General features: G+C 38.2%; 1 protein-coding gene across 1 annotated transcript; it reads left to right on the plus strand.

The window, feature by feature from the left end:
• The first annotated feature begins 1631 nt into the window (after nt 1-1631).
• Nucleotides 1632-8293, plus strand: LOC149816514 (cytokinin dehydrogenase 7-like). The gene is made up of 4 exons (XM_089988177.1): nt 1632-2495; nt 3117-3392; nt 5971-6233; nt 7712-8293. The coding sequence occupies exons 1-4, from the start codon at nt 1731-1733 to the stop codon at nt 8037-8039; spliced, it is 1632 nt and encodes a 543-aa protein (XP_089844303.1). The 5' UTR covers nt 1632-1730; the 3' UTR covers nt 8040-8293.
• Nucleotides 8294-27787: the final 19494 nt, after the last annotated feature.

Genomic DNA, 27787 nt, shown 5'->3' on the forward strand with positions numbered 1-27787 from the left:
TTTTCCTTTCTCTTATTTTAGTGAGGAAAAAGCAAAATATCCTATATGCACCTGGAGTGAAGGGCAAGTTGAAATAGACTTTAATAAAGTTCATTCCAATTGTTTTGTCTTTTACGGGTATCTTTCCTTTCAATTTTTATGAGATTTGAGGCCCCTCTGAAAGAAGAGGTCCTAGCCTCAAATCTCAAAAGAGGCCACCCAGACCCGGCTTAACATAAAAAGCTTTTATGTAATTTTGGGTTAAAAACTATATCTAACCAGCTTCATATCCTTTTAGTTTGAGGTCAATAGCCGGAAGAATCTGGGCCGGATCATGATCTACGCTTGATGGGTCCATTTTCTTGGGACATGATTTGATATTTGTTGGGTAGTACTAAATATGAAAGATAAACACAAGAATATGTGGGAAAAAAATTAAAAGATAAGTAATAAGCAAAGCTGCCCGGGCCTAGGCCGCTAGGCAGGTGGTATAAGTTTAAATCTCATGGGCATCACCTCTTGTGCAAGCCGCAGTGGACCAGGGGAAAGTGGGGCCCCGCCCCGTTTGGACCGGTGATGAAGGGTATGAAACGGGGATGGAGGCGGGGACAGAGGTTAAAATTCATCCCCGTTCGGGGATGGAGGCAGGGATGGACGTACCCTTTTCCCCGCCTTGCCCCGTCCCCGCCACGATCCCCGCCTCATCCCCTCCCCGCTCTGTCCCTGTCACTTTTCCCCGCCCCACCCCGCCTCCATCCCCGTTTGAACCGGGGATGGAGGACATGAAACAGGGATGAAGGCGGGGGTGGAGGTTAAAATCCATCCCCGCCGAAGATGGAGGCGGGGATGGAGGTTCTAATCTTGAGGCAGGGCGGGGGTGGAGACCTTGTCCCCCGCCCCGCTGCCATCCCTACCGCCAAGACAGTGACCATAAATACGGCAGGTAGAGCTATCGTGGCTAGGTCTTTGTTCTTTGGGGACAGTTTATCCGTGTAAATAAAAAAAAAAGTAAGAAGTGTAGCCTATTATATAGGAAAGAGTTCAATAATGTGGATCTGAACTTGATCCAAAAAAATGTGCACAGATCATCTAAGTAGTGGTAGGGATGTCAATGATTCGGTTTTATCTGATACCCTACGGAATTTGTTTTAGATTAGTTGCATTTGGTAAGCCAAAACAATATCTGACAACAATCAGATGCAGATATGGTTTTGGTTTTCTGCTGCAGAATCCGACAAATATCCAAATTTGATGAATATTCGAATCCATTTATATAAAAAAGTGGATCTGGTATGAGCTTTTCTTCAACGGAATTCCAATCCATTTTGATTTTGATTAGCTAAGTGGAATATGCTTATTATGCAATTCGATCAGGATTATCTGTTAGATTTGGATTCGGTTCATACTCAGTTTCAAACTCGAGTATAAAATTGAGTACACAATTAGTTAATTGGATGTTATTTGCCCTATCTGAATCAGACTACAAGGATTCCGATTCGTTCGATATCCGACCAAATCCGAACCGTTGACATCATTCTATTGAAGAGTACAAATTGGAGGCGGAATGGCATACTTGTAGTTTTAATGAGTAAAAGGGGGTATTTGTATTACATAAGAGTATTTATGCTGCGTTGGCAGCGCGGACAAAATCTACAGCGAGCGTTTTAAAAACAAGCGCTTCGTAGGCATTTCGGAGAAATTTTCCGGCTAGTTACCGCCGGAGAGAGAGAGCACACGTTTTTCTGGCGAAGATGCTCGCCTATCTCGACCCGGTCCTCCAGAGGGACAACCACGACGCCGACGCCGATCCATCGTCCCCTCCTCCATCGGTTGGCGACGACGACGCCGCGCGGGCGGCGCCGATCGACCCCACCGACGCCGAGGGGGTGGAGATCCTCAGGATGATGGGATTGGACGGGACCGTTGATTTCACCTCCGCCGCCCACTCCGGCCCCGCGTCGAGTGACTTCGGCGGGATGCGGCGGTGCCGGCCACTCGCAGTCGTATCTCCGGACACCGTCGACGATATCGTGAGAGTGGTGAGGACGGCAGCGGGAAGCCGGAGCCTGACGGTGGCGGCGAGGGGGAACGGGCACTCAATCAACGGGCAGGCGCAGGCGGAGAGGGGGGTGGTGGTGGAGATGTCGGCGTTGAGGAGGGCAGCGGCGGTGGTGGTGACACCGGGAGGAGGAGCAGTGGACGTCTGGGGAGGGGAGATGTGGGAGGAAGTTCTGAGGGGTTGTCTGGAGTTGGGGGTGGCGCCGAGGTCGTGGACGGATTACTTGGGGCTAACGGTGGGTGGGACGCTGAGCGTGGGAGGGGTGAGCGGGCAGTGCTTCAAGTATGGGCCTCAGATATGCAACGTGGCGGAGGTGGAGGTGGTGACAGGGAAGGGAGAGGTTCGGGTGTGCTCCACGGAGGAGAACAAGGAGTTGTTTCTCGGGGTGCTTGGTGGGATGGGCCAGTTTGGGATCATCACCAGGGCTCGCATCCTCGTCGAGACTGCTCCCAAAATGGTGCTTTTATCTGCAATTTACTGTTCTTCTTCTTCTTTTCTCTTTCTCTCTCGTTTTTTTTTTCAGAATAACGCCATTTTGTTTCTTTGTCAATTCCCTCGAGTGATAATAGAGCTCAATAATTTTTTCCACGATAACGACTTTCTCTCTCTCTCTCGATGGGAAGATTTCTCTCCTCTGAATAACGTCCTTTACTCATTACCTTTTGCTAATGGGCAGACAAAATCCCTGAAATCTGAGGCATTATAAGGCTTTCATTGGGAGAGCATTGATGGTAGCGGTTGAGCGTTTCCTTCTCTCACACAATTCGCAATACTAGCCCCTCCCTACCTTTTCACCCTTTTTGTTAGTTTTTGCTACTCTTACCATATTATTGATTATTGAATCCTACGAGTCTGTGGGCGTCTCTCTCTCTCTCTCTCTATATATATATATATATAGTGGGTTCCCCTTCTCAATAATGCCTTCCCTAATGCCCTTGCATCCAAGCTTGGGCTCCACCTCTTCCTCAGCTTCTTGTCTCACTCGCTTTTTTATCCTGATGATAATAATTGTCTCTGTACTTTTTTTTTTCTTTCTATGTTAAGAGAACTAATGTTGGCTTGGGCTTTTCTTTAAAAGGTCCGTTGGGTGAGATTGGTCTACGCTGATTTTGATGAATTTTCCGGCGACCAAGAGTCTCTCATCTCTCCCCCTCTCTGCAACTCTGTGGACTACCTCGAGGGCTTCGTCTTCACCAACAATGACGATCCGGTCGACGGCCGTCCCACTGTCCCCCTCCGCCCGGACGAGGCCTTCGACCCCAAATGCATTCCGGAGAAATCCGGACCCGTTCTCTACTGCCTCGAGCTGGCCTTCCACTTCCGAGACGATGATGATCCCCAATCGATGGACAAGGTTAGGATTCTCTCATTATTTCTTCTTCTTTTCTTTCCCGTGCAAGTTTCCAATTTGACTCGCAGATGTGTTGACCAGTTTATATTTGTTAAGAATTGATGGTTGGATTCTGCTTTTTCGATAATTTTTTTAATTAAAAAAACATTTATGAGTCTATTTTTTATTAAAAAAACCTGCAAACAAGTTAAAATCCATATAAAGAGGATAACATATATATAAGTCACATTCACAATAAAAAGCACGAACAATAAGATAGTACTCATTGATTTCTATTGATTGATACTTTTTACACGTTCCCAATATACATGGTCACTAGAATATGAGAATTACTATGTAAACTGAGCATTTTAGACACTTTTTGGCAAAATCCAACCATGTAGATGCGTTTGGCATGGTTAATTTGTCAAGAATCCACTGCTACATCATGTATTTTTTATGAAAAAATGTGATTTTAGATGCTTGAATATTTATAAAGATTTGGAGCCATTGATTTTAATTCTGTAAGAAATCTTATTTATGCATCATAAAGATGATTCTGATCCTTATAAAACCAAGCATGGAGATTAAATCTTTATAGTTAAATTTGAGAAAAAAAACAAAAAATCTATAAAAATAATGATTTATATAATGTGAAAACTATTATATATATATATATATATATATATATATATATATATATATATATATAAAAGTAAGAAATGATCGGATGCTTTTGAGTACCTATCTGCAATTATTATTTAATAAAAAACAAGTATTGGATCCTGTGATTATGACATACATGTAGGTTTCTTAAGATCTTCAAAATTGATGGCTTACAATGTACCAAAATTTTAGTACATAAAATTTTTATTTTTATTTCAAAAAAATGATTCAAAACATGATTTCAATCAAATAATCTATATTTAATACATCTATATGTCTGATTGAAAAGATGTAACATAGAACTATGATTTCTATTATATATATATATATATATGAGAGTAATGGGTAAATGTGTTTTTCAGGATTTTTTTGTTTTATTTTTAAATTCTGACCAAACAGATGTACTTGATTTTATAGGAATCAGCTCTCGAAGTGTTTGATTCCGACACGGTTTTTTATAAGGTTAAAAAAAATAACGGTCTAAAATCTTTGTAAATTTTTGAGGCTTCCAATATCATTTTTTTTATTGAGAACACATGACTCAGGTGTGGATTTCTCGTAAACCGAACATGCCCAACACATTATTGGGGTCGTAACTACAAAAATACATTGAGAGGACAGAAAAACCCATTTTGCACTCTCTTTCTCTCTCTCTCTCTCTTTTTATATATATATATATATATATATATATATATATATATATATATATATATATATAAAGGACAGTTTATATAACTAAAGAAAAGTCCAAAAGCAACAACCATGAATGATGTGATGGATCCACTTTTAAAACGCTTGAGCATGGCATTGATCAAATCTCATATATTTAATTTTTATAATTTATTTATTAAAAATATATTTGACACGAAGACTTTAGGATGGTCGATATGGGCAGTTTTTTGCAACGTCTACTCACAAGTCACAATGCATTTAAAACTTTACAAATAGAAAAAAGTGTTGTAACTTCGTTGATTTTTAAAGCTTTAAAAAACACATCTAAACATTAAAAAATTCATAATGACTATCGTCATCGATCGTAGATTTTTTATGCTTTCTTTGGTCGGATGGTTCTCTTTATATATATATATATATATATATATATATATATATATAGAGAGAGAGAGAGAGAGAGAGAGCTCGTGAAGATTTTGCACGGTAGATCTTGCGACGGATTTTTAAGATTGGTACGGAACGTAAATTTTGGTATCGAGTTCTCAGTTATTTATTACCAAAATGACGAGTTTTTGTCACTGAAGCAGTGGATTCTCTTTACGCCTTTCAAGGGATGTGGTCCCCTGTTCGGCACCTGTTTGTTTAAATTATGTGACGCATCTACCCACCACTTTCTTTAGAAACGGCCAACGTGTCCCCTTCCTCCCTCCCGGAGAATCTTTTAGTCCTTTTGTGGAATATATTTGATGCTTTATAATCAAATTGCAAACAACAGGACGCAGGACGGATCAGTACCACCACAACCTCGTTTCCTTTTCCTATTTATTTGCTTTGCTGTATACCTTAAGTGACTGGGGGCGTTTTAGTCAATTCGGTGAAAAGGTTTGGTCATTATCCAATATCGAACAAGTTGGTAAAATAAAGTTTTAAAAAAAAAAAGAGAGAAAAGAAATGGGATTCTTTTTCGAAAGAGGGAAGAAAAGCAATGTTATTTTTTGTACTAAGTGTTTGTATATTATCCCGAGGTTGATTGAGAGGGAACCAGACATGGCATTTCTTTCTTCGAATGGCTAAATTGGCCTCCTCACTTTCACAATCTGACCGATAACAAGATTACTTTTGTGTCCAAATTGACCGAAGGAACACTTTACAGTCCACGCTTAATTTGGTTCACACAAACACAAATAGTGAGTTTCAATGCCTACCATTTTGCTTGATTGATCGCCTCTTGTGCTGAGCTTGTGATAAGTAACAACAACGACAGATGGTGAGGGAGACGGTGGAGGTTCTGAGGTACAGAAGGGGGCTGAGGTTCGAGTGGGACGTGGGGTACGTGGAGTTCCTGCAGCGGGTGAAGCGTGCGGAGGAGGCGGCCAAGGCCAATGGCTCGTGGGAGTCATCGCACCCCTGGCTCAATATCTTCGTGGCCAAGCGTCACATCCGAGACTTTGATGGCAAAGTCTTTCGCAGGATCCTACGGGATGGAATCGGAGGCCCCATGTTAGTCTACCCATTGCTCCGGAGCAAGTAAGTCTCTCTCTCTTTCATATATATACTCTCTCTCTTTCATATATATATATATATATATATATATATATATATATATATATAGAAAAATGGGTCCGTGCAAAACTAATTTAGTGCTAAATGGGATTTTCAGGCTTCTCCGGTGCTTTTTATGCGGTTCCTGCCCCATAAATGTGTTGTTCATGGTCGATTTACTTAGAATCCATACCTGGATCATGTGTTTTCGATGGAAAAAATGATGTTTGGAGCCTCAAAAATTTACAAAGATTTTAGACCGTTGATTTTTTAAACTTTATAAAAACCTACCCATGTGTGGAATCAAACGTTTCAAGAGCTGATCCCTATAAAATCAAGTATATAGATCACATCTGTACGATCAGAATTTAAAAATAAAATGAAAAAAAGCTCGAAAAACTTATTTAGCACACGGTTTAGCACCAAATTAGTTTAGCACCGACCCATCTCTCTCTCTCCCTCTGTATATATATATATATATAGTCCAATAAAAAAGTACAAATCGTTCGTACTATTTTAAAAAAAAATATTTTTAAATATTTTTTTGGCAAATCCAATAACCACATATCAGATCTTTATGATAAAAAAACCTAAGAACTGACTAGATTATATTTTTATGGTCTGCAAAGCTTCAAGAGTTTCAAACTGTGGATTTTAAGCAAGCTATAAAATCCTGGGTATACATAGAAAAAAATACAAGAGCTGGTTTTTAGGCTTTTGACCATGGAGATAGCATCCATACGCTTATATTTATGTAAAAAAAACAAGAAAGAAAACACTTTTCAAATCGATTTTGAAAAGTGGTTTGGATGGTTTGTACTGTTCTTTGGGTGAACAGTCCTTCCCTATATATAATTTTTCTTGTATATGGTGGAGGGATGCATGGCTTAGTGCATTTACCTTTAGTTAGTTATTTGTCGCCAAGTTTGTCTCAGGCGAGACTCTAGAGCGCGGCAGCCTCATAATAGACTCCAATTAATTTTCTTGAGTCTCTGGGCTTAGTTGTTGGTATCCGGTAGATGGGTCCGGCGCATTATCTTTTTGGACTGGCTCCCCGTCTTTTTTCTTTATAAAACGTTAATTTTAGCACGTTATTTTAAGTCTTTTTCTCTGGCAAGATAATCTTTCTTATAGTCAATAGAGGTACAGAAGACATCTAAAACTCTCTCTCTCTCTACACACACACATATATATGAGCTAACAAGTCACCAAACAAATTTTTTACTCCCTAATAAAACTCCAAGCTGTATTTGCTGAGTTTGCACCGGCAAAGATATCATTGTAAAATCATGGAACGGTTTTTTGTTTGTCATTGTTTGGATTACGATAATGCCTTCTAATGGATTTAGGGTGCATGTGATGTTTACCATGTCTAGAAAGTTTTACTTCTTTGGTAAATTCTTGCAGTTCACCTATGTGTGAGTTGACACTGACTCTCCTTTCTTGATCTTTGATCAACACAGATGGGATGAGCACATGTCCACGGCATTGCCTGAGGATGAGATCTTTTACCTGGTGGCGTTGCTTCGGTTTACCCGCGGCGCCTCCGTGTTTGCTCAGGGCCCATCCGTGGACTCCATGGTAGCTCAGAACCAGGAGATCATCCACTGTTGCGTCTCGGAAAACTATGACTTCAAGCTCTACATCCCTCATTACACAACAGAGGATCAATGGTCGAAACACTTCGGAAAACGCTGGGCTGAATTCGTCGAGAGGAAGGCGGCGTTCGACCCGCAGGCCATTCTTGCACCAGGGCAGTCCATCTTCCCTCGGAACCGTTTCACTCTGTGATGGCAGCAAACGCTGGGAGCTCTAGAAATGATCATGAAGAGAAGGATGGCCATCTTCCATCAATGATGATTGATCGATCTATATGAGGGCGTTTGATGGCAATTACCAGTTACTGCATAGAATTGAAGAAGAAGAAAAGAATGATTGTTATTTGCTCTCTTTTTTTTCAATTTAAATTGTCATATTATCATTTTCAATTGGTGTAAAGCGGATGCTAATGTTTTATGAAATTTCAGTTTTCCCTTTTTGATTCACTGGTTTTTTTACTGATTGTTTTTGGGCTTCTGCATGGGTGTGCCTTAGCTGGGATTTGTTGTTTTCTTTATTATGAAAGGAAGAGAATCTTGCTAGTGGAGAGAAACATACAGAGAGATGGTGACAAAGGTGTCACTAGTCCAATAGGCTCACTGAACTTCCCACCAGCACCTGATTGCACCCGGTGGTCAGTTCCCCAAAGGCAGAGTATAGAGAGGAGCAGGGCAGGGTGCAGACCTGCTGATCAAATCCGATCCTCTCCCAATCTAAGGATGCACCGTAGCTGAAGTTATGTTGTGTTGACTATTTATTTATTTACTATTGAGTTAAATATTTTAGTGTTGGTAGTAAGGGGTCTGAGTCAGAGGCTTTGACAGTAATACCAATAGGGGCCCTTGGATTCCGTTCATCTTCAGTATTGAATGGGCATCCAAGGTCGACCATTGTGAAATGATCTAAAAAAATGCCATTATTAATTCCATCTCAGGATTTTCTTGATATGAGAAAATGCCATGCTAGTTGATTTTTTGATAAAAAGTTCAGAAAATATCACCGCATAAAATAACACACAAATGATGTAAGACCTAAAAACTGTTGAATAAAATTATAAAAATATCATACAAAAATGCTGATATTACTATTAATATAAATAGATGAGATTTTTGAACTCTCAGCAATACTTGTGATAGAATTACTCACTTTAACATTCTTATTGCCATCAAGTGCTATGTTATTTGAAACAACATGCCCAAATATCTTTTATTGTAAAATTATGTGCAAAAATTATGGAATTGTGTGGATTCAACTTCCAAAGGTGAGACTGGAGGCGTGTTATGTCATTCACTTTTTTTAAAACTAATTTTCATCCCTCACAGTAGTGCAAGGGATTAAGAAGTCTTCCTTAGTGATATGGTGAGCTAGCCACCACCGCTGCATTTCTATTTAGCTTGCACGACTTTTCAAAACGTAAAGGAGTACGCCTGCGAAGCACTTGATGAGCATTGAATTTGACAGAATATCAAGATGTATAAACACTATCTATTTTCTGCAAACAAGAGACAATGTTCCTAGCAACCCAATGCAAAAAAATGAAAATAAAAAATATAGATAAATTAGAGTGTTGAGAGAAAATAGGAAGTTGAGAGAATTTTGATGAGGTTTATCGAGAGGGTGGTGTATGTTCACCCCCGATGATTCACTGAATCCCAAGTCTGTGTTCGGGGCTTTGAATGAGCACCACGTATACAAGCACATGGGGCTCGTATTCCCGTGTATGTTGACATAACTTTGCATCGGACTCTGGTGTTGTTGCAAAGACTTAAGTACCCTTTCTTGCTATTCTTCCCATAAAGTGATGGTTTGAGAAAATGACAAAAATGTCCTTCATTCAAAAAAGAAAAAACAAACAGTTCAAAAAAAGGACAAACATGTCCTCCATCCAAAAAGTCGAGGATGATGTTGACTCTTCAAAGTCTTCTTCTTTTTCTGTTAAAAAAAAAGGACAAACATGTCTTCTTCTTCTTTCTTCGTAAAACACTGTAAAACCCTTTCTCTCTCTAGAGAAGAAATCAAGGGAAACAAAGAGTTCTTCCTGGAGAAGGCCATGAACATCAACCCTCTCACTCTCTCTCCCTTCTCTCTCTACTTCTGTGCATATCCAACAGACGATCCTACATTGCTCCATCGTCATATTCTTCTTCTTCCTTCTTCGTAAAACACTTTAAAACCCTCTCTCTCTCTAGAGAAGAAATCAAGGGAGGTAAAGGGTTCCTCCTGGAGAAGGCCATGAACACCAACCCTCTCACTCTCTCTCCCTTCTCTCTCTACTTATGTGCCTGATTTAGAGTTTTTGCCCTTACAGGAGGGGGGTCCGGGGGTTCATCCCAGCGTGGGTAGCATCATTCAACTAAATGAGTTGTAGATCCTGATTCAGAGTTTTTACCCTTATAGGAGAGGGGTCTGGGGGCTCCTCCCAACGTGGGTAGCATCATTCAACTTGAAGAGTTGTGGAGTCTGATTCAAAGTTTTACCCTTACAGAAAAGAGGGGTCTGAGGGCTCCTCCCAGCGTGGGTAGCATCATTCAACTTGATGAGTTGTGGAGTCTGATTCAAAGTTTTTACCCATTCATATTTTAAGGCATTAGATCTCATGTTTGAACATCCACGCATGTGCAGTTTGCTTTCATCATGTTCAGTTGCTTTCTAGATTATACTTTGAATTCTGGTGCATTTTAGATCTATCGATTTGTATATAATCAGAGCTCATTTTAATCTGAATTTTTTACTGCAACTTTATGCATATGTCTTCATGCTCTCCATCAAAAATCAGATCATTCTGAGTTTGTTTGACTCACTTTAAAAATCGAGATTCAAAACATATTATTTTGCACTGTCAGGATTTTAGCAGAATCAGGACCAACTTGCAAGAGTGATTTCTCCCTAACCAGAGATGATCTTTCCAATCCGTAAAAAGGGTTGTTTTTTAAATTGAATCTAGTTTGTTCATACCAAATTTCAGCGATTTTTATGGTGTTTTCATACCAGTTTTGTGTCAAAAACCATAACCCTGTCACCCTGTGTCATTTTAACGGCTCAGATTTTGATCCATTTTGTTTGAATTTTATTTTCCTAATGGGAGATCATTTTTCAATTCTGTAAAATGGTTTCTCTTCGTTTATGTGTCTAGTTCATCCCTGTAAATTTTCAGAATTTTTCATAGTCAATTACTATTTTATTTTGATTAAATACCAGAACCTTGTATCCAGATTTTATAAATGTTCTGATTTTGCCCCCCATATCATGACTGTTGTAGCACTTCTTCAACAAATCGTTATTTGATCGACAATATTCTTCAGCAAATTGTTGTTATGATTTTTTTGAGTCTCTAATGAGTTCCTACTATGATTTGTAGTATTTTTTGGTCTCCAACGAGCCTCACAATGATTTATAGTGTTGTTCGGTCTTTTAACTATGATTTATAGTGCTTTGGGGTCTCCAACGAGCCCCACAACGATTTGTAGTGTTTTTCAGTCTTTTAACTATGATTTATAGTGTTTTCGGGTCTCTAACAAGACCCACAACGATTTATAGTGTTGCTGGACCTCGCTATAGCGATTTGTAGTGTTTCTCGCTAAACACTACAGCGATTTGTAATACAAATCGCTATCCGAATAAAGACCAACTTGTCAGGGCCATATCTTCCTAACCAGAGATCGGATTTCAAATCCGTAAAAAGTGGTGTCTTTGTTATGAAGTCTAGTTTATTCCTGTAAATTTTAAGCAATTTCTATAGTCATTTGATACCTCATTTGGATCTAAAACCAGACCCCTATCAGTCTGCCTTATTTGAGTGACATAGGTTTTTATTTCATTTTGTAAAAGTCATATCTTCCCAACGGAAGATCATTTTTCAAATCTGTAAAAAGGGTTTTCTTCCTCTATGTGTCTAGTTTATATCTGGAAAGTTTTATAACTTTTTATGCTCATTTGATATTTCAAACCTATTAAAAACCAAGACATGTTATAAAATGTTATAAAACTTAAAAAGTTTGAAACTTTCTCTATGTGTCTCGATTTTTAACAAGTTTGAAATATCAAATGACCATAAAAAGTTATAAAACTTTCCAGATATAAATTAAACACATAGAGAAAGAAAAATCTTTTTACGGATTTAGAAAATGATCTTCCGTTGAGGAGATATGACTCTTACAAAATGAAATAAAAACCTATGTCACTCAAATAAGGCAGACTGATAGGGGTCTGGTTTTAGATCCAAATGGGGTATCAAATAATCATAGAAATCGCTGAAAATTTACAGGAATAAACTAGACTTCATAACAAAGACACCACTTTTTACGGATTTGAAATATGATCTTTGGTTAGGGAGATATGGCCCTGACAAGTTGGTCCTGATTCAGATAGCGATTTGTATTACAAATCGCTGTAGTGTTTAGCGAGAAACACTACAAATCGCTATAGCGAGGTCCAGCAACACTATAAATCGCTGTGGGTCTTGTTAGAGACCCGAAAACACTATAAATCATAGTTAAAAGACCAAAAAACACTACAAATCGTTGTGAGGCTCGTTGGAGACCCCAAAGCACTATAAATCATAGTTAAAAGACCGGACAACACTATAAATCATTGTGAGGCTCGTTGGAGACCAAAAAATACTAAAAATCATAGTAGGAACTCATTAGAGACTCAAAAAAATTATAACAACAATTTGCTGAAGAATATTGTCGATCAAATAACGATTTGTTGAAGAAGTGCTACAACAGTCATGATATGGGGGCCAAAATCAGAACATTTATAAAATCTGGATACAAGGTTCTGGTATTTAATCAAAATAAAATAGTAATTGACCATAAAAAATTCTGAAAATTTACAGGGATTAACTAGACACATAAACAAAGAGAACCCGTTTTACAGAATTGAAAAATGATCTCCCATTAGGAAAATAAAATTCAAACAAAATGGATCAAAATCTGAGCCGTTAAAATGACACAGGGTGACAGGGTTATGGTTTTTGGCCCGAAACTGGTATGAAAACACCATAGAAATCGCTGAAATTTGGTATGAACAAACTAGGTTCAATTTAAAAAACAACTCTTTTTACGGATTGGAAAGATCATCTCTGGTTAGGGAGAAATCACTTCCGCAAGTTGGTCCTGATTCTGCTAAAATCCTGACGGTGCAAAATAGTAGGTTTTGAATCTCGATTTTTAAAGTGGGTCAAACAAACTCAAAATGATCTGATTTTTGGTGGAGAGCATGAAGACATATGCATAAAGTTGCAGTAAAAAATTTAGATTAAAATGAGCTCTGGTTACATACAAATCGATAGATTTAAAATGCACCAGAATTCAAAGTATAATCTAGAAAGCAACTGAACATGATGAAAGCAAACTGCACATGCGTGGATGTTCAAAAATGAGATCTAATGCCTTAAAATATGAATGGGTAAAAACTTTGAATCAGACTCCACAACTCTTCAAGTTGAATGATGCTACCCATGCTGGGAGGAGCCCCCAAACCCCCCTCCTGTAAGGGCAAAAACTCTAAATCAGGCTCCACAACTCATCAAGTTGAACGATGCTATAGTTAGTGTGCAGGTCAGTTAGTGTTTGATGGAGAAATGTTGGATCGTTTGTTGGATGTGCACAGAAGTAGAGAGAGAAGGGAGAGAGAGTGAGATGAGGTTTTACCCCTCTCTTGTAAGGGTAAAAACTCTGAATCAGGATCTACAACTCATTTAGTTGAATGATGATACCCACGCTGGGAGGAGCCCCCAAACCCTCCTCCTGTAAGGGTAAAAACTCTGAATCAGGCTCCACAAGAGTCAATGTACAAGTCAGTCGGTGCTTGATGGAGCAATGTATGATCTTCTAATGGATGTGCACAGAAGCAGAAATAGAAGGGAGAGAGAGAGTGAGAGGGTTGATGTTCATGGCCTCTTCCAGGGGAGATTTCTTTCTCGGATAATCCTGCAGTGCAGAGACTGGGTCTTAAATAATCATCTTCGGAGCACTTAAGTCTTTACAACCACTCCTTTTCAAGAACCGTCATTTTTTTTTTGCACCAATGGAGGAGAGGGTACTTAAGTCTTTGCAATCGCATCAAACTTCAACGCTAATTAATGCTGACAAACATGGGGATACGAGACGCACATGCTTACATACGTGGTGCTCTTTGGGACCCCCGATCATGAGATGTAGCTAACTGCCCTGTTTGGGGGGGGGGGGGGGGAACATATAACCTGCTTTGAGGTTTATCCATTTGACTGATTTTTTATAATAGAGCATGCAAATCTTGTCAACGGTCACCACCATTCAAGACATACCCATTGAAAGTAATAGTAGTGTCTAATTCATCCTCTTAACCCTTAAGAAGAGTCACAATTCTTGGATCCATTTGACCTCCAATAATCATGACTATCAAGAAACGATCAACAGAGACAAAAAGGAATGCTCTCAATCCAAACCAAGCCAAAGCCAAGGCTAAGGCTGTAACATCACAAGATTTTTAACTCGAAAAAATTGAGAATTCTTTTTTTATTAGCAAAAATATTTTTCAACTTCTTAGATTAAAAACCTTGGGCAAGTTACGGATCGATCAATCATATTAGTATTGGATTTTTATAAAAAAGAATATATCAATTTAAACTTTCATTATCACATATAGAGTATTGTTCAACAGGCAAATAAACAATACTACAATTTATAAAAATAAAATAACATAAGTTCCAAAAATCCAGTATCTATGAAAGGAAAGGGTTTGGCTTTCTGACTCCGCTTTAACTCCCCATCATCACCTCGATAGATTATTCAGCACTTGTAATTTTGTAGGGGGTCAATAACCACATCCCCGTAGAAATACAATGATAAAGTACATGTCTATAGAAGTAGGCATATATGAAATATCATTTTTCTCACACATAAACAAATATCATTATATTAATAATTCACAGAACCACTGAACAACTAAATTTCACACTTATGCATGATTATGTATAATATGCATGACTTACGGATGCAGTAGATCGTCCATCTATGATATGAGTGGCTTGAAATTCTTTCATTTAGGTGGTCTTTCTTAAATGATGCATGATATGCTTTGACTAAATGTACAGTACACTTGTGTTCCTCTTGTTAACAATCTCTATGAGTACTATGCAGACAATATTCAGATCAGAGACATGATCAAGATGTACATTCAAATAATTTGTGTCTTAGTACCTTATCCTTGTACTTTCTTTTCAGCCCTGGGTGAGGGACGAAACTTATCGAGAGAGAAATCCCAATACCCTCAACTTGATATATCAATCTTTCATTCAGCTGAAGCCGTATTCACTACCACCCCACGACACAAGTGGTATCTATTCCTTATCTCCGTGGCTAGGGAAGCAATCTTTTGTGCTTTACAATACCCTATAGAGTCAATCAAACTAGCTTACTCTCTCATTGTATGCAACATGAGAATTAACATTCACTTTCTTAATTAGTTAGTCCTCGTGAGATAGGTACATAAACATTATTTGCACACTTCAATGGTCTCCACATGGCACATGTATATATGATTTTCATTCGACACATCATAAAGTTGTTGGCCACCACTTTTGGGCACAAACAATACAATTCAATTTCATATGTCATGAGCACGTATGTCATTTCTCACTGTCATGTGAGTCACAAATTCAATATCATACCCAAAATGTCTTAGAACAATGCATTATCACATACTTTCTTTGCATTTTTCGATTAACATGCATGTATCACACATTCTTATCATGATGCATTTAGCACTATAAACAATTCACATCTATAATGCATTGATCATACATTAATTGGCTATCATGCAACATGCATCACCAATTAATTTTTTTTATTCGAACAACCACACCATTTCATATAAGGCACGATGTTCGTATCATGCTCATCAAATAACATGTATGATATCTCTTAACAATTCACGCAGGTCATGATAAAAAATGCACATCATATAAGAGAATGCTCTTATAAGAGAATGTTCTTATATAACATCAATCATAAATTTTACTTAATGAAAATTGCAGGCTTAAAACACATAAGCAAGACTAAGTTCCCAATTTTCATTAGAACTTATAACATATACAAAATATACGTTAAATCATGATTGGTTTCTGAACAGAATTAGCCTACTCGACTAACACATCATATAGGGATTAAATTATCGATTTTATCATATCATTTTTCATAAACATATTCTTTTAATCACAAATTTTAAATCTTGACACCATAACACAAGTATCATTTTTTTCACAAGAAACCAAATTTTAATCTCAAATTAATATGTAGTTCATGAAACACATACATCGTAATATATATATATATATATTGCTGGTTTAAATTGAACATTTGAATCCAAATCTTAATTTACAATAACTCAAATTTTTAGCTGCCGGTCATGAGTTGCATTATATGTGACATTTTTTTTCCATTTCTTTATAAGCCAGATTCAAGAACTGATTATGTTGAGAATGATCATGTGTTACACATTTTTTGTATGGCCAAACCAACACATCGCCTGGATTGTTTAAAAAAAATGCAATTCTTATCAAACAGATCACCAAAAATCGTCTCACCCTCTTAATGAAAAATGAATAACGAAAATCCTATTTTTTTGTTTTTTGCATTCACATAGACGTCCAGAAACCATGAGAAATTACATCGACAAGACAGACTATGCTTACACGTATATACCGAACCCACATGCATGCATATTCTATTGAATGACAACATCACATGTCATTCTAAAGAAAACACTCATTTAAACCTTTTATTTCAAACAATAACATGTGTTGATCAAAATGAAAATTTTAGTAACTTACCACATGGAAAAATCAACAAACACCAATTAGACTTTTTATGTCGAACAATAACATGTGCTGATCAAAATGAAAATTCCAGTAATTTATAGCATAGGAAAATGACAAACACCAATTAAACTTTTTATGTCAAACAATAACATGGCTGAGCAAAATGAAAATTTCAGTAATTTACATGGAAAAATTGACATTCATGGAACCTAAACCCAAATGCACATACTAAGTCAAAGTACCTACCTCAAACAATAGACTTCGAATCAATGTAGCACCGGTTGGACTGTAGTAGTCGGCTGTGAATTCTGCTACCTACTGCCACAATCACCATTACCCAGCTGAAACAAAGTGGAGAGAGAGAAATATAGGAAGAAGTATGGAAGAATAAGGGTTCACGTGGGCTTTATATAGAGAGTGAGGGGATGAGAGTTACAAGGTGATTAAGTGAGGGATGATCATGGTGTAAATTTGAGGGTTTCATTTACCAGTCCAAGAGTCATCTACTTACATTAGTGGGGAGGGAGTTAGGCTAAGATGATGGTCACGTATGGGAGGCTTAATGAGAGAGAGGAGTGGGTGGGAGTTAAAAAAATCAAGGGTTATATATAGAGAGAGAGACACACACATAAGAAAATGGGTCTGTGCTAAACCAATTTGGTGCTAAACTGCATGCTAAATTGGTTTGTCGGGCTTCTCTAGTGCTTTTTATGCGGTTCTGGCCCCATAAATGTGTTGGACATGGTCGATTTACTAAGAATTCACACCTCGATCATGTGTTTTTGATGAAAAAAATGATGTTTGGAGCCTTAAAAATTAACAAATATTTTGGACCGTTGATTTTTCAAACTTTATAAAAGCCGACTAATGTGTTGGAATCAAATGCTTCAAGAGCTGATCCCTCTAAAATCAAGTACATTGATCACATCTATATGGTCAGAATTTAAAAATAAAATGAAAAAAGCCCGAGAAACCCATTTAGCACGCAATTTAGCACAAACCCATTCAACTTTCTTAAGTCTCTCAAGCCCAAGCCACCTTGATCCAAAGATTTGGACACGATTTTGTAAGATACTAGGTGTGGGGCGTTCCTCACATTAGACCCATTTCATATAAATTTCTTGAACATTTTTGTGGTTTTTTTTTTTTGCATTGCTAGGCATATTTATAATCTGCATAAGATGAGTGAGAACAGTTGGGATCGGCGGCCTGCGCACAAAGACAACAAACAACAAATGCAAAAACAAGCATGAAGTTGCAGGGTATATACTTGAGGCCACCATCGGAGAGCTGGGATCGATGCCTGGCAGTGGCTGGAGCAGAGGAAGTTGCAGGTGGTGGCTGAAGCAGGGGAAAGCTTCACTCCTCAGCCGAACTACTGTCATCCATGAGCGCAGACTACTAAACGCAGTCGGTGAGCAGGACCACTGTTCCCTTTGAATGGGAAAAAATGCTCGATGGAAAGGTAAGGATCACAATCCTCTCTCTTTCCTATTTTTCCCTTTGATTTTTTGTATTTCTCTATTATTTAGGGTCGCCCATGATACCCCCTTTTAAAGGCTTAGAAAGAGAACGTTTTGCATGACTGTTCTCCTTAATTCTACGCATGTATATCGGAAAGAACACCTTCTGTGGGAGGTTATCCACAACGTGGGTAACTGCCACTCACGGTGGCTTATCCCAACATTCTTTCACTTGTTCCGACGATAAACCCTTAACCAGAAAACTTTATGGGAATGACTTGATGAATAGATTGGCCTTTATAATATATTCTATAGATCCTTAGTTGAATCTCTAATCCTTATGAGATTAACAACAAACAAGTAATAACAAGAATCAATGAACTGAATGTGATCACTTTATCTTTATATGCATATGTCAAAAAGAGTTTAACAAGCCCATCTTCAATACATGTTCGGAATATAATCTCGGTGCTAGCCCTTTATTTAGAGGATCAATAATAATCTCTTTGGTACCAATATTAACAATATGCACTAGATGATTTTTTATCCTTTATTTAACAATAAAGTACTTTAATTCCATATGCTTACATGACATGGTACTTTTATTGTTATTCGAAAAGGACACTGCAACTTCATTATCACAGTAGACCTTCAGTAGCTTGTCGATGGAATCGGCCACCTTTAACTGTGATATAAAGTTCTTCAACCATATGGCCTGCGAAGTAGTCTCGTACAATGCTATGAATTTTGCCTGTATGGTGTGAGCAGCAGTGGTCGACTGCTTTCCATTCCTCCAAGAGATCGTGCCCCCAACAAGTAAGAAGACATACCCAGTAGTAGACTTTCTACTATTAAGGCATCCTCCTAAGTCCGCATCTGAGTAGCCAGTGACCTCAAGGTGATCAACTTTATGATACGTCAACATATATTCTTTTATCCTTTGCAAATACCGCAAGACTTTTTTAGCAGCCTTTCAATGGGATATGCCTGAGTTAGACTGAAATCTATCAAGCATCCCTACTGCGAAGGAAATATCTGGATGTGAACAAGTCTGCGCCTATTGCAAGCTGCCAACAACTGATGCATATGGATAAGCACTTATCTGTGCTTTGTCAATATCGTCCTGTGGACAATCCTTTAAGCTCAGCTTGTCACCTTTTGATATGAGTGTTGAACTAGGAGAACACTTCTACATCTCATATCGTTTTAACACCTTATTTATATAGGATCTTTGGGAGAGGTCTAGAAAACCTTTTGCTCTGTCTCGACAGATCTCAATGCCAAGTACATAAGCAGCCTCACCCATATCTTTCATATAAAACCGTGATGCAAGAAACTGTTTTATCTCTGAAAATAACTTTATATTATTGGTTGCAAGCAAAATATCATGCACAAACAACATCAATATAATGAACTTACTTTCACTTTCTTTAAGGTATATACATTGATCAATAATGTTTTCTGTAAACCCAAAAGTCACAGTGACTTGGAAAAATTTAATATACCACTCTCAAGAGGCCTGTTTAAGTCCATATATAGATTTGTTGAGCTTGCAAACCAGACGATTATTTTCAGAGAAACCAAGAGGTTGATCCATGTATACCTCTTCATTCAGATCTCCATTGAGAAATGTTGTTTTCACATCTATTTGATGTAGCTCCAAGTCATAATGAGCTACGAGGGCCAAAATTATTCTCATTGACTCTTTAGTTGAGACAAGAGAAAATGTCTCATTATAGTCAATGCCCTTTATCTGGGTGAACCCTTTAGCAACCAATCTTGCCTTATGTCTCTCTATGTTACCTTTGGAGTCATTTTTTGTCTTAAAGACATATTTACACCCTACAATTTTTACTCTCTTAGGTAACTCGACAAGAGTTCACACTTGATTCTTAGCCATAGAGTCTAACTCTTCTTTCATGGCTTTTTATCCAATATGAAGATTGTTTGCTTTCCACAACTTTCATAAAGGTCAATGGGTCATCGTCTATATCTATGAAATCATCAGGCTCCTGAAGGTACACCACATAATTAGGATGTGTCGCAGATCTCCTAATTCTTGTGGATATCCAAACATGTCATTCTTCAGACTCAAATTGAACCTGATCGTCCTGTTTGTGCTCTTCCACATTATCCATAATAGGTTCACTTTGGATTTGTGCATCAACAACTGGGTGATCAACTACATCATCATTAGAAATAATAATGTGGTATCTTTCAGTGTTTTCTTTAACAGGTGGTGAAACTAGATCATGTACTTTCTCAAAAACCAAGGTTTTGAAGTGCAGTTAATCCTACTGAACCATCTTCAAAGAATTTTGCTTTATCCGTTTCAACAATTCGTGGTGAGTGAGATGGGCAATAAAACCTGTATCCTTTTGATTTTTCTGGATAACCAATAAAATATCCACTGGTTGTTCTTGGATCAAAGGCTTTAATGTGAGGATTATACAACTTAGCCTCTTCAGGACATCCCCATATGTGTATATAAGACAAAGATGGTTTTCTATCTATCCATAACTCGTAGGGAGTTTTAGGTACAAATTTTATAGGTACCTTATTTAAAATATGCACAGTTGTTCTTAAGGCTTCACCACCACAACTTAATGGAAAATGTTAAATAATTCAACATAACTCTGACCATTTCTTTAAGCGTTCGATTTCTTCTTTCTGCTACACCATTCTGATAGGCACTACCAGTCATGGTATATTGAGGTATAATGCCTTATTCTTTGAGAAATCATGCTAATGGTCCTTCTCTTTGCCCCATCTCAGTAAACCTACCATAATATTCGCCACCTCTATCAGACCTAACTATTTTAATAACTTTATCAATTTGTTTCTCTACTTCTTTCTTAAATTCTTTGAACATCTGAAAAACATCAAATTTTTCAAAGATCAAGTAGAGGTACATATATCATGAATAATCATCAATAAAGGTGACAAAATATTTTTCGCTTGTATAACAGAGGGTAAATGGTCTACATACATCCATATGGACTATCTTCAATATCTCATTACTACATTTGACACCTTTTTTATATGTATTTGTATGCTTAGCTTTTATGCAATCAACACACAGGTCATTATCAGTAAGATTTAGAGATTTCAAGATCCCTTCATTTATAAGTCTCTTTATTCTCTTTTTAGAGATATGATCCAACCTTCGATGCCAAAGCATGTAGGATTTATCATTTATCAAGCGACGTTTATTTCCAATAAATGCGTATTCAGAAGTCAGGGACTCCTGAGTTTGGATATTTACAAACTATCATAAACTGATGCAGAACCAATTTCAATTGAATTTTTGTAAATGAACAATATAGAATTTTTAAACTTAAAATAATATCCAAATTTATCCAATTTTAAAATTAAAATTAAGTTTCTACTATATGATGAAACATAAAAGACATTATAAAGATCCAAATCTAAGCCTGTATCTAAAGTGATTCTGCAGGTCCCAACACCCTTCACATGCGAACACATCTTGTTTTTTGAATAGATGCTCTTCTTATGCATTGTTGGTTCCCTTCTGCTCAGAAACAACTGTAGACAGTTGAAAATATGAACAGTAGCACCAGAATCAATCCACCAACTATTTTCAGGAATTTGTAATAAGTTAGATTCATGAGAAATAAATGACAAATTGTCTTTCTTTTTCAACCACTTCTTGTACTTTATGTAATCTGCCTTCTTGTGTCCCTTTTTCTTGCAAAAGAAGTACTTTATGCGAGCAAAGTCGGATTGCTTGCCTTGGGATGTCTTATCCCCTACTGGCTTCTTCCTAGCATTTTTCTTGAATGCAATCTTCTTCGGTCCTATCTTGGGTTCATAAGAAGCCATGTGTGCACTTTGCACCTTCTCTTCTTTCAATCTCTCTTTTTTTTCAACACACTTGAACATAAGTTCATTGACCATCTATTCATCATTATGCATATTGTAAGAGATTTTAAAAGGTCCGTACTCCAAGGGTAAGGACACTAGAACTAAATGCATTAGAAAAGAATCAGAAATGGTCAGTTTCATGTCATTCAGCTGAGACGCTATGTTTCTCATTTCCAAAATGTGCTGACGAATATTTTCTCCTTCAGTATATTTCATAGATATGAGCTTTGACATCAGGGTACTGGCTCTGGCCTTGTTTGAACTCACGAATTATGCTTCAATAGCACTCATGAATTCTCTCACTGTCTTGCATTTCGGGATAGCACTGCAAATATTCTTAGCCACCTTAGATTGCAAAAGCAACAAGCTAAGTCTATTCGAGCACTCTCACTTCTTAAAAGCACTCTTTTGTTCAGCAGTGCTTTGATCAGTCAGGGAAACATGTTTATCTATCCTTAGGGCCAGATCTGAATCCATATACCCTAATGTAAAAAGAACAGTCTCTTTCCAATCACTAAAGTTTGATCCATCTAGAAAAAGAATACAACTAGAGTCATCTAGAATCATAAGACTAGAAACTACACGACAGAAGACATGTATCAAAAGACATTCATACGAGACAAAACTTAATAGAAAAAGCAAATGAATAAAGGTTGTTAATATGCTTATGTCCAAGCGAGTGTAGGGCGTCATTGAAGCCTTACTTTGGTAAGAGCTCCAACACACAAAACTACTTCACCTACAGACCATATTTGATAAAACTAAGGTTCTTGTGAAGTTAGACCATCAACATAAGATACCTTTGGATACACATGTGTGATGTATCTCGATATATTTACCTTATTTTACCCTACCTAAATTCTAAACATGATAAAACTTCTTTTAGGTCGTTTATCATTTCACGAATCTAAGTACAATGTTTATATTGGCTAAAGCTGTATGATAGTATTGAAATTTTTGACAACATACATATATCCAGTCACTTTGTTGACATGAATACACAAAATTATCTAACTATCCTTAATGCCAATATTGAATATTCATAAAACAATGAAATAACGCTTTAATCATGTTGTAACTTAATGCCTATGCCCATAGACCAAAGAAAAAATCAATATCCATGTAAACCGATGAAATAAAACCTTGAAACAGTCACCAATTTATTGAATCAGTTCTCAAACCTTATGAATCGACGATAAAACCTCTGAATCGGTGACATAATCCCTTGAACGGGTCTTAAAACAAAAAGAACCAGTCAAAATAACCTCTGAACAGGTCCCAAAAATGGATAAATCGGTCAAATGACCCCTAAACCGCTCCTAAAAATGGATGAACCGGTCAAAACAAGCTCTGAATCAGTTCAGAATACACTAAACCGAGTCTGTAACAGTCTGAACCGGTCTCTGTTACAGTGAACCGATCTTAGTTGTCTGAGAATTGATTCCAGAGAGACCCAGATTAGTTCAGAAACAGGCCAAACCGACTGAGATGGTTCAGGCTTTGTTACAGACCATTCAAATATGGTTCTGTCAGGCTGACGAATCTAGAACCGTATAATCTAATTTTAACCAGATTCTGGATCTGCCACTGAAAGAACCAGATCCGATTGACAAAGATTGATATTCGGATTCAGAATCTGAGACCCAAAAATCTGTATCCGGATTGAACCTTAATCGATATCATGGGTCAGTACAGGTCAACAGATCCAGGTCTGAACCATAACCAGATCCAAAAGAACTTAGTGGATCGGGTATGGTTTCAGAAATCCAAAGCGGATTTCACAGATCCCACCCAAATCCAAAATCAAAGTGGGTCGGGGTCATAAGGATTTTAGATCCATTACCCAAGAGCCGGATCCGATCCAAAATGACTTTTATGGATCAAAACAGGTAATATGGATCAGATCCAGTTATAGACCCGATCCAGACCCAAATCACTACGGGTCATGGATTCTTATAGAACTGGGTCCCCACCTGAATCTCGGATCCGATCCAGATAGCTTTATGGATCGGTTCAGGTGGGGGTGGGTCTGGATCCAAACTTGGACCCGACCCAAAGAAGTTTAAAAGAACCCAAATCGCAAAATAGGGTTTTCAGAAACCCTATTTTGCCTCTTCTCATTTTCTCCCCTGATGCAGATCGTTGTCGCCAGCTCTGACAGTCTGGCAATCAAATGATCACCGACGACCCCGACGGCAAGGAGGTGGTAACAACCACCGTTAGTGGCCCAATGGTCACCTGCTTTTGATGGTGGGGTGACAACAACCGCGACCGGCCTGCTGCAGAGGTCTGACGACTCTGCAGCGCCCTGACGGAGAAAAGAAGGAAGAAGGAACAATCAACTTGCTTTTCCCGACTGACGCCCAAAACCGGAGGTAAAAAACAAATTTTTTTTTTTGCGTTTTGGAGAAGAAATCGGTGATACAACCGGCATCACTGGAGAGAAAGGCGACATATCACCGGCCTGGACCCATCCAAGGCATTGCCCCCTTTCAGCCCTTAAAAATTGACCCTGTCAAGGTCGACAAAAAAGGGGAAGAAAAAAGGGATTGCCGGGTAGCCTTCAGTCGCCGATCTCGTCAGAAAAAAATTCGGTCTGACGGGCATAGGCGCAACGGCTAAGGTGGGGGCCCATAACCCAATGTTGGGATCGACGGCCTGCACACAAATACAACAAACAGCAAATGCAAAAACAAGCATGCAGTTGTAGGCTATACCTGAGGCCGCCATCGGAGAGCTGGGATCGATGGCTGACAGTGACTGGAGCAGGAGAAGCTGCAGGTGGTGGCTGGAGCAGGGGAAAGCTTCACTCCTCAGCTGGACTGCTGCCCTTCAAGAGCGCATGCTACTAAACGTAGTCGGTGAGCAGGATCATTGTTCCCTTGAATGGGAAAAAACACCGGATGAAAAGTTAAGGATCATGATCATCTTTCCTATTTTTCACTTTGATTTTCTGTATTTCTCTATTATTTGGGGTCGCCCATGATACCCCCTTTTAAAGGCATAAAAAGGGAACGTTTTGCGTAACCGGGAGGTTATCCACAACGTGGGTAACTGCCACTTACGGCCAACAAGAACCGCATGTTCTTCATTATTTCCAAAGATGAGAATATCGTCAGCATAAACAAGATGGTTAAACCTAAGGAAGTCAGGAAGAGGTACACCTGACAAAACACTATTAGTGGTTTCCGCATCAAGTAAAGATGATAGTCCTTGCATAAGCACATAAAAAAGCAAAGGGAAAATGGGGTCCCCTTGCTTTAGGCCGCACTGTGAGGTGAGGAATTCCCTTATGCTCCCATTCACACAAATAGTAGTAGAAGTGAAAGAAATTAAACATTTAATCCAAAAAAATCCATCTACTTCCAAATCTCATCTTGCGTAGGCATATCAATATACAGTCTCAACTAACAGAGTCAATTGCCTTCTCGAGGTCCACCTTAAAGACAAATGCTCTCTTCTTTGTTTGGTAGATATAATGCAAAGCATCATGGACCAACAAAGCACATTAGTGAATCACCTGCCCGGGATAAATGCACATTGCATCGGGGATACAGCCTTGTGTAGCACTTGAGTATTTCAGTCACCATATACACACCCTAGTAAAGAGAGGTGTCTTAATTGGTCAATATCACCCACACCCCTCTTTCGAGATGAAAACCATCATAGACTTGCAAAGTTTGCACAGAAGCTTTGACATTATTATTAAATTGAACCATCATCTAGAGGAAATCTCCTCCCCCCCCCCCCCCCTACACCCACATCCCAAATTACACTAAAAAACTAGATCGAGAAACAGTCTAAGCCAGGGGCTTTTATGAAAGGAAGATCACACACTACTTTTAGCTCATCTCGAGTGAAAGGCCTCTCAAGGGTGCTTCTGTCCTCAAGGGAAAAGGCAGGCAGCTGAACATCATCTAAGCAATGAAAAAAATCATTTGAAGTACAAAACTTAGTCTTAAAATACAAGGTTACCTCATGAAAAATGACCTCCTTGAATAGAAATAGCCGAAATTAAAGTTTTGTCGACGCCTTGCTAAAGCATAAGAATGAAAAGAAGTGGTGTTTGCGTCTACGTATTGAAGCTACTGCACCCTAATCCTTTGCCCCCCCCCCAAACGAATCTTCTCCCAAAGACACCACTCTTTGGTTCCATCCCCCAATGTGTCTTGCTCTAACATATTTTGTTGACACCTCTTTTGCAATGTCACAATGACACGCTACTTAAGCCGCGTATCTCTCATGACATGCGTGAACACGTGGCACGACTCAGTTATCTCTACGACACGAGATGGACACGAGTTTGACCGAATCCGACACAATCAAACATGTTTGACTGTGGCAGACACGGTCAAACATGCATGGTTAGACATTCTTGTCCAACTTTAAAAAAACAAAACAATTTTTGTTTAACATGACAAACGATATTATGGTCTCTTACCATTTTCCTTTCTTGAGAAAACCCAAGAAAGCCCTTCACATGCCTTCGAAAAGGATCACACACAACACACAAAAAGTGCTTGAGAGACCCTCCTTGTATAGAAATAGAATGACAAAGGCACTTCACCCTTGCATCTATGGGACTATTTTTCGCGTTTCAAAAGCAAAAGAATTAATTACATTGGTGCCTTACATTAAACCTGCTTTCCATCATGTTTGTGCCTTACAATAAAAATGACTTTAATGATAGTGCATGTGGGGGACCCATTTGCAGTCCCATTCTTCTTCTTTTTTCTTGAAGCACAAGTCACATTCCTCTTATAAATTATGTATGGTTAAAGCTCAAGAAACATCATTAGACCGTATAATCCATATACTAGTTGGATCAGCTGAAGTTATAAATCCCCATATATATTCGACATTTATATTATAATCTTCATTCCAAAATATTTATCAACCTGGTAGGATACTTAGTTACAAATAAATGCATAAATTACTATAGGATTATATATAATAAATTCATTTTTTATTTAATATATATATATATATATATATATATATATATATATATATGTGTGTGTGTGTGTGTGTGTGTGTGTGTGTGTGTGTGTGTGTGTCCTGATTTTCAAAATTTTCTTGAATTCGTGTCTCGTCCATTAATAACGTTTCAGTATCCACTAGTGTCTTTATGACATAGCCCTCTTGCTCCAAGTCAGCCCCATAGAATCATGGAACTTGTAAAATACAAGTCAAACTTAGCTATTCCTTACACCTTGAACCAACTGATCAGTTTACCTGAACATAGGCAATTTTCCTGGCAATACAAGGGATGACTGGAGGGTGTAGGTGAACTTGGAGAAAACCAAGGGCTGCGGGGATACGAAATACGTCACCTTGCAGGAATTATGGGCCTACCAGAAACTTAAAGAGAGGTCTGGTTAGGAAGGGAGGGTACATTACTCCCTCTGAGGAGGGCGTTTATGAATCTGAGCAAGATGATGGCACTACAAGAACGAGGGTAAGTAGTAGCAATGAGAGGCGCCACTATTTCTCTCTTTGTTAAAAAAATTGTTTTTTACAGAATTTATGAAACAATAATACATTACAACATTCTACAATAACAATACAAAACAATAACAATTCAAACATTACATTCAACAAAATTTGTATATGAAACAATAATGCATTATGACATTCAACAATAACAAATCAAAACAATAATCAACCAATCAGCTTCATGTGCTAACGAACTAATCCTACTTCTCTCTCTCTGCTTCCTTGCTATAAAAAATAAAACATGTTAGTACATATGACAACTATTAAGAACATAATGCTCAAAATTAGAAACA

The sequence above is a fragment of the Nuphar pumila genome, chromosome 14, assembly GCF_984573655.1.
Source record: "Nuphar pumila chromosome 14, dmNupPumi1.hap1.1, whole genome shotgun sequence".
Lineage (NCBI taxonomy): Eukaryota > Viridiplantae > Streptophyta > Magnoliopsida > Nymphaeales > Nymphaeaceae > Nuphar > Nuphar pumila.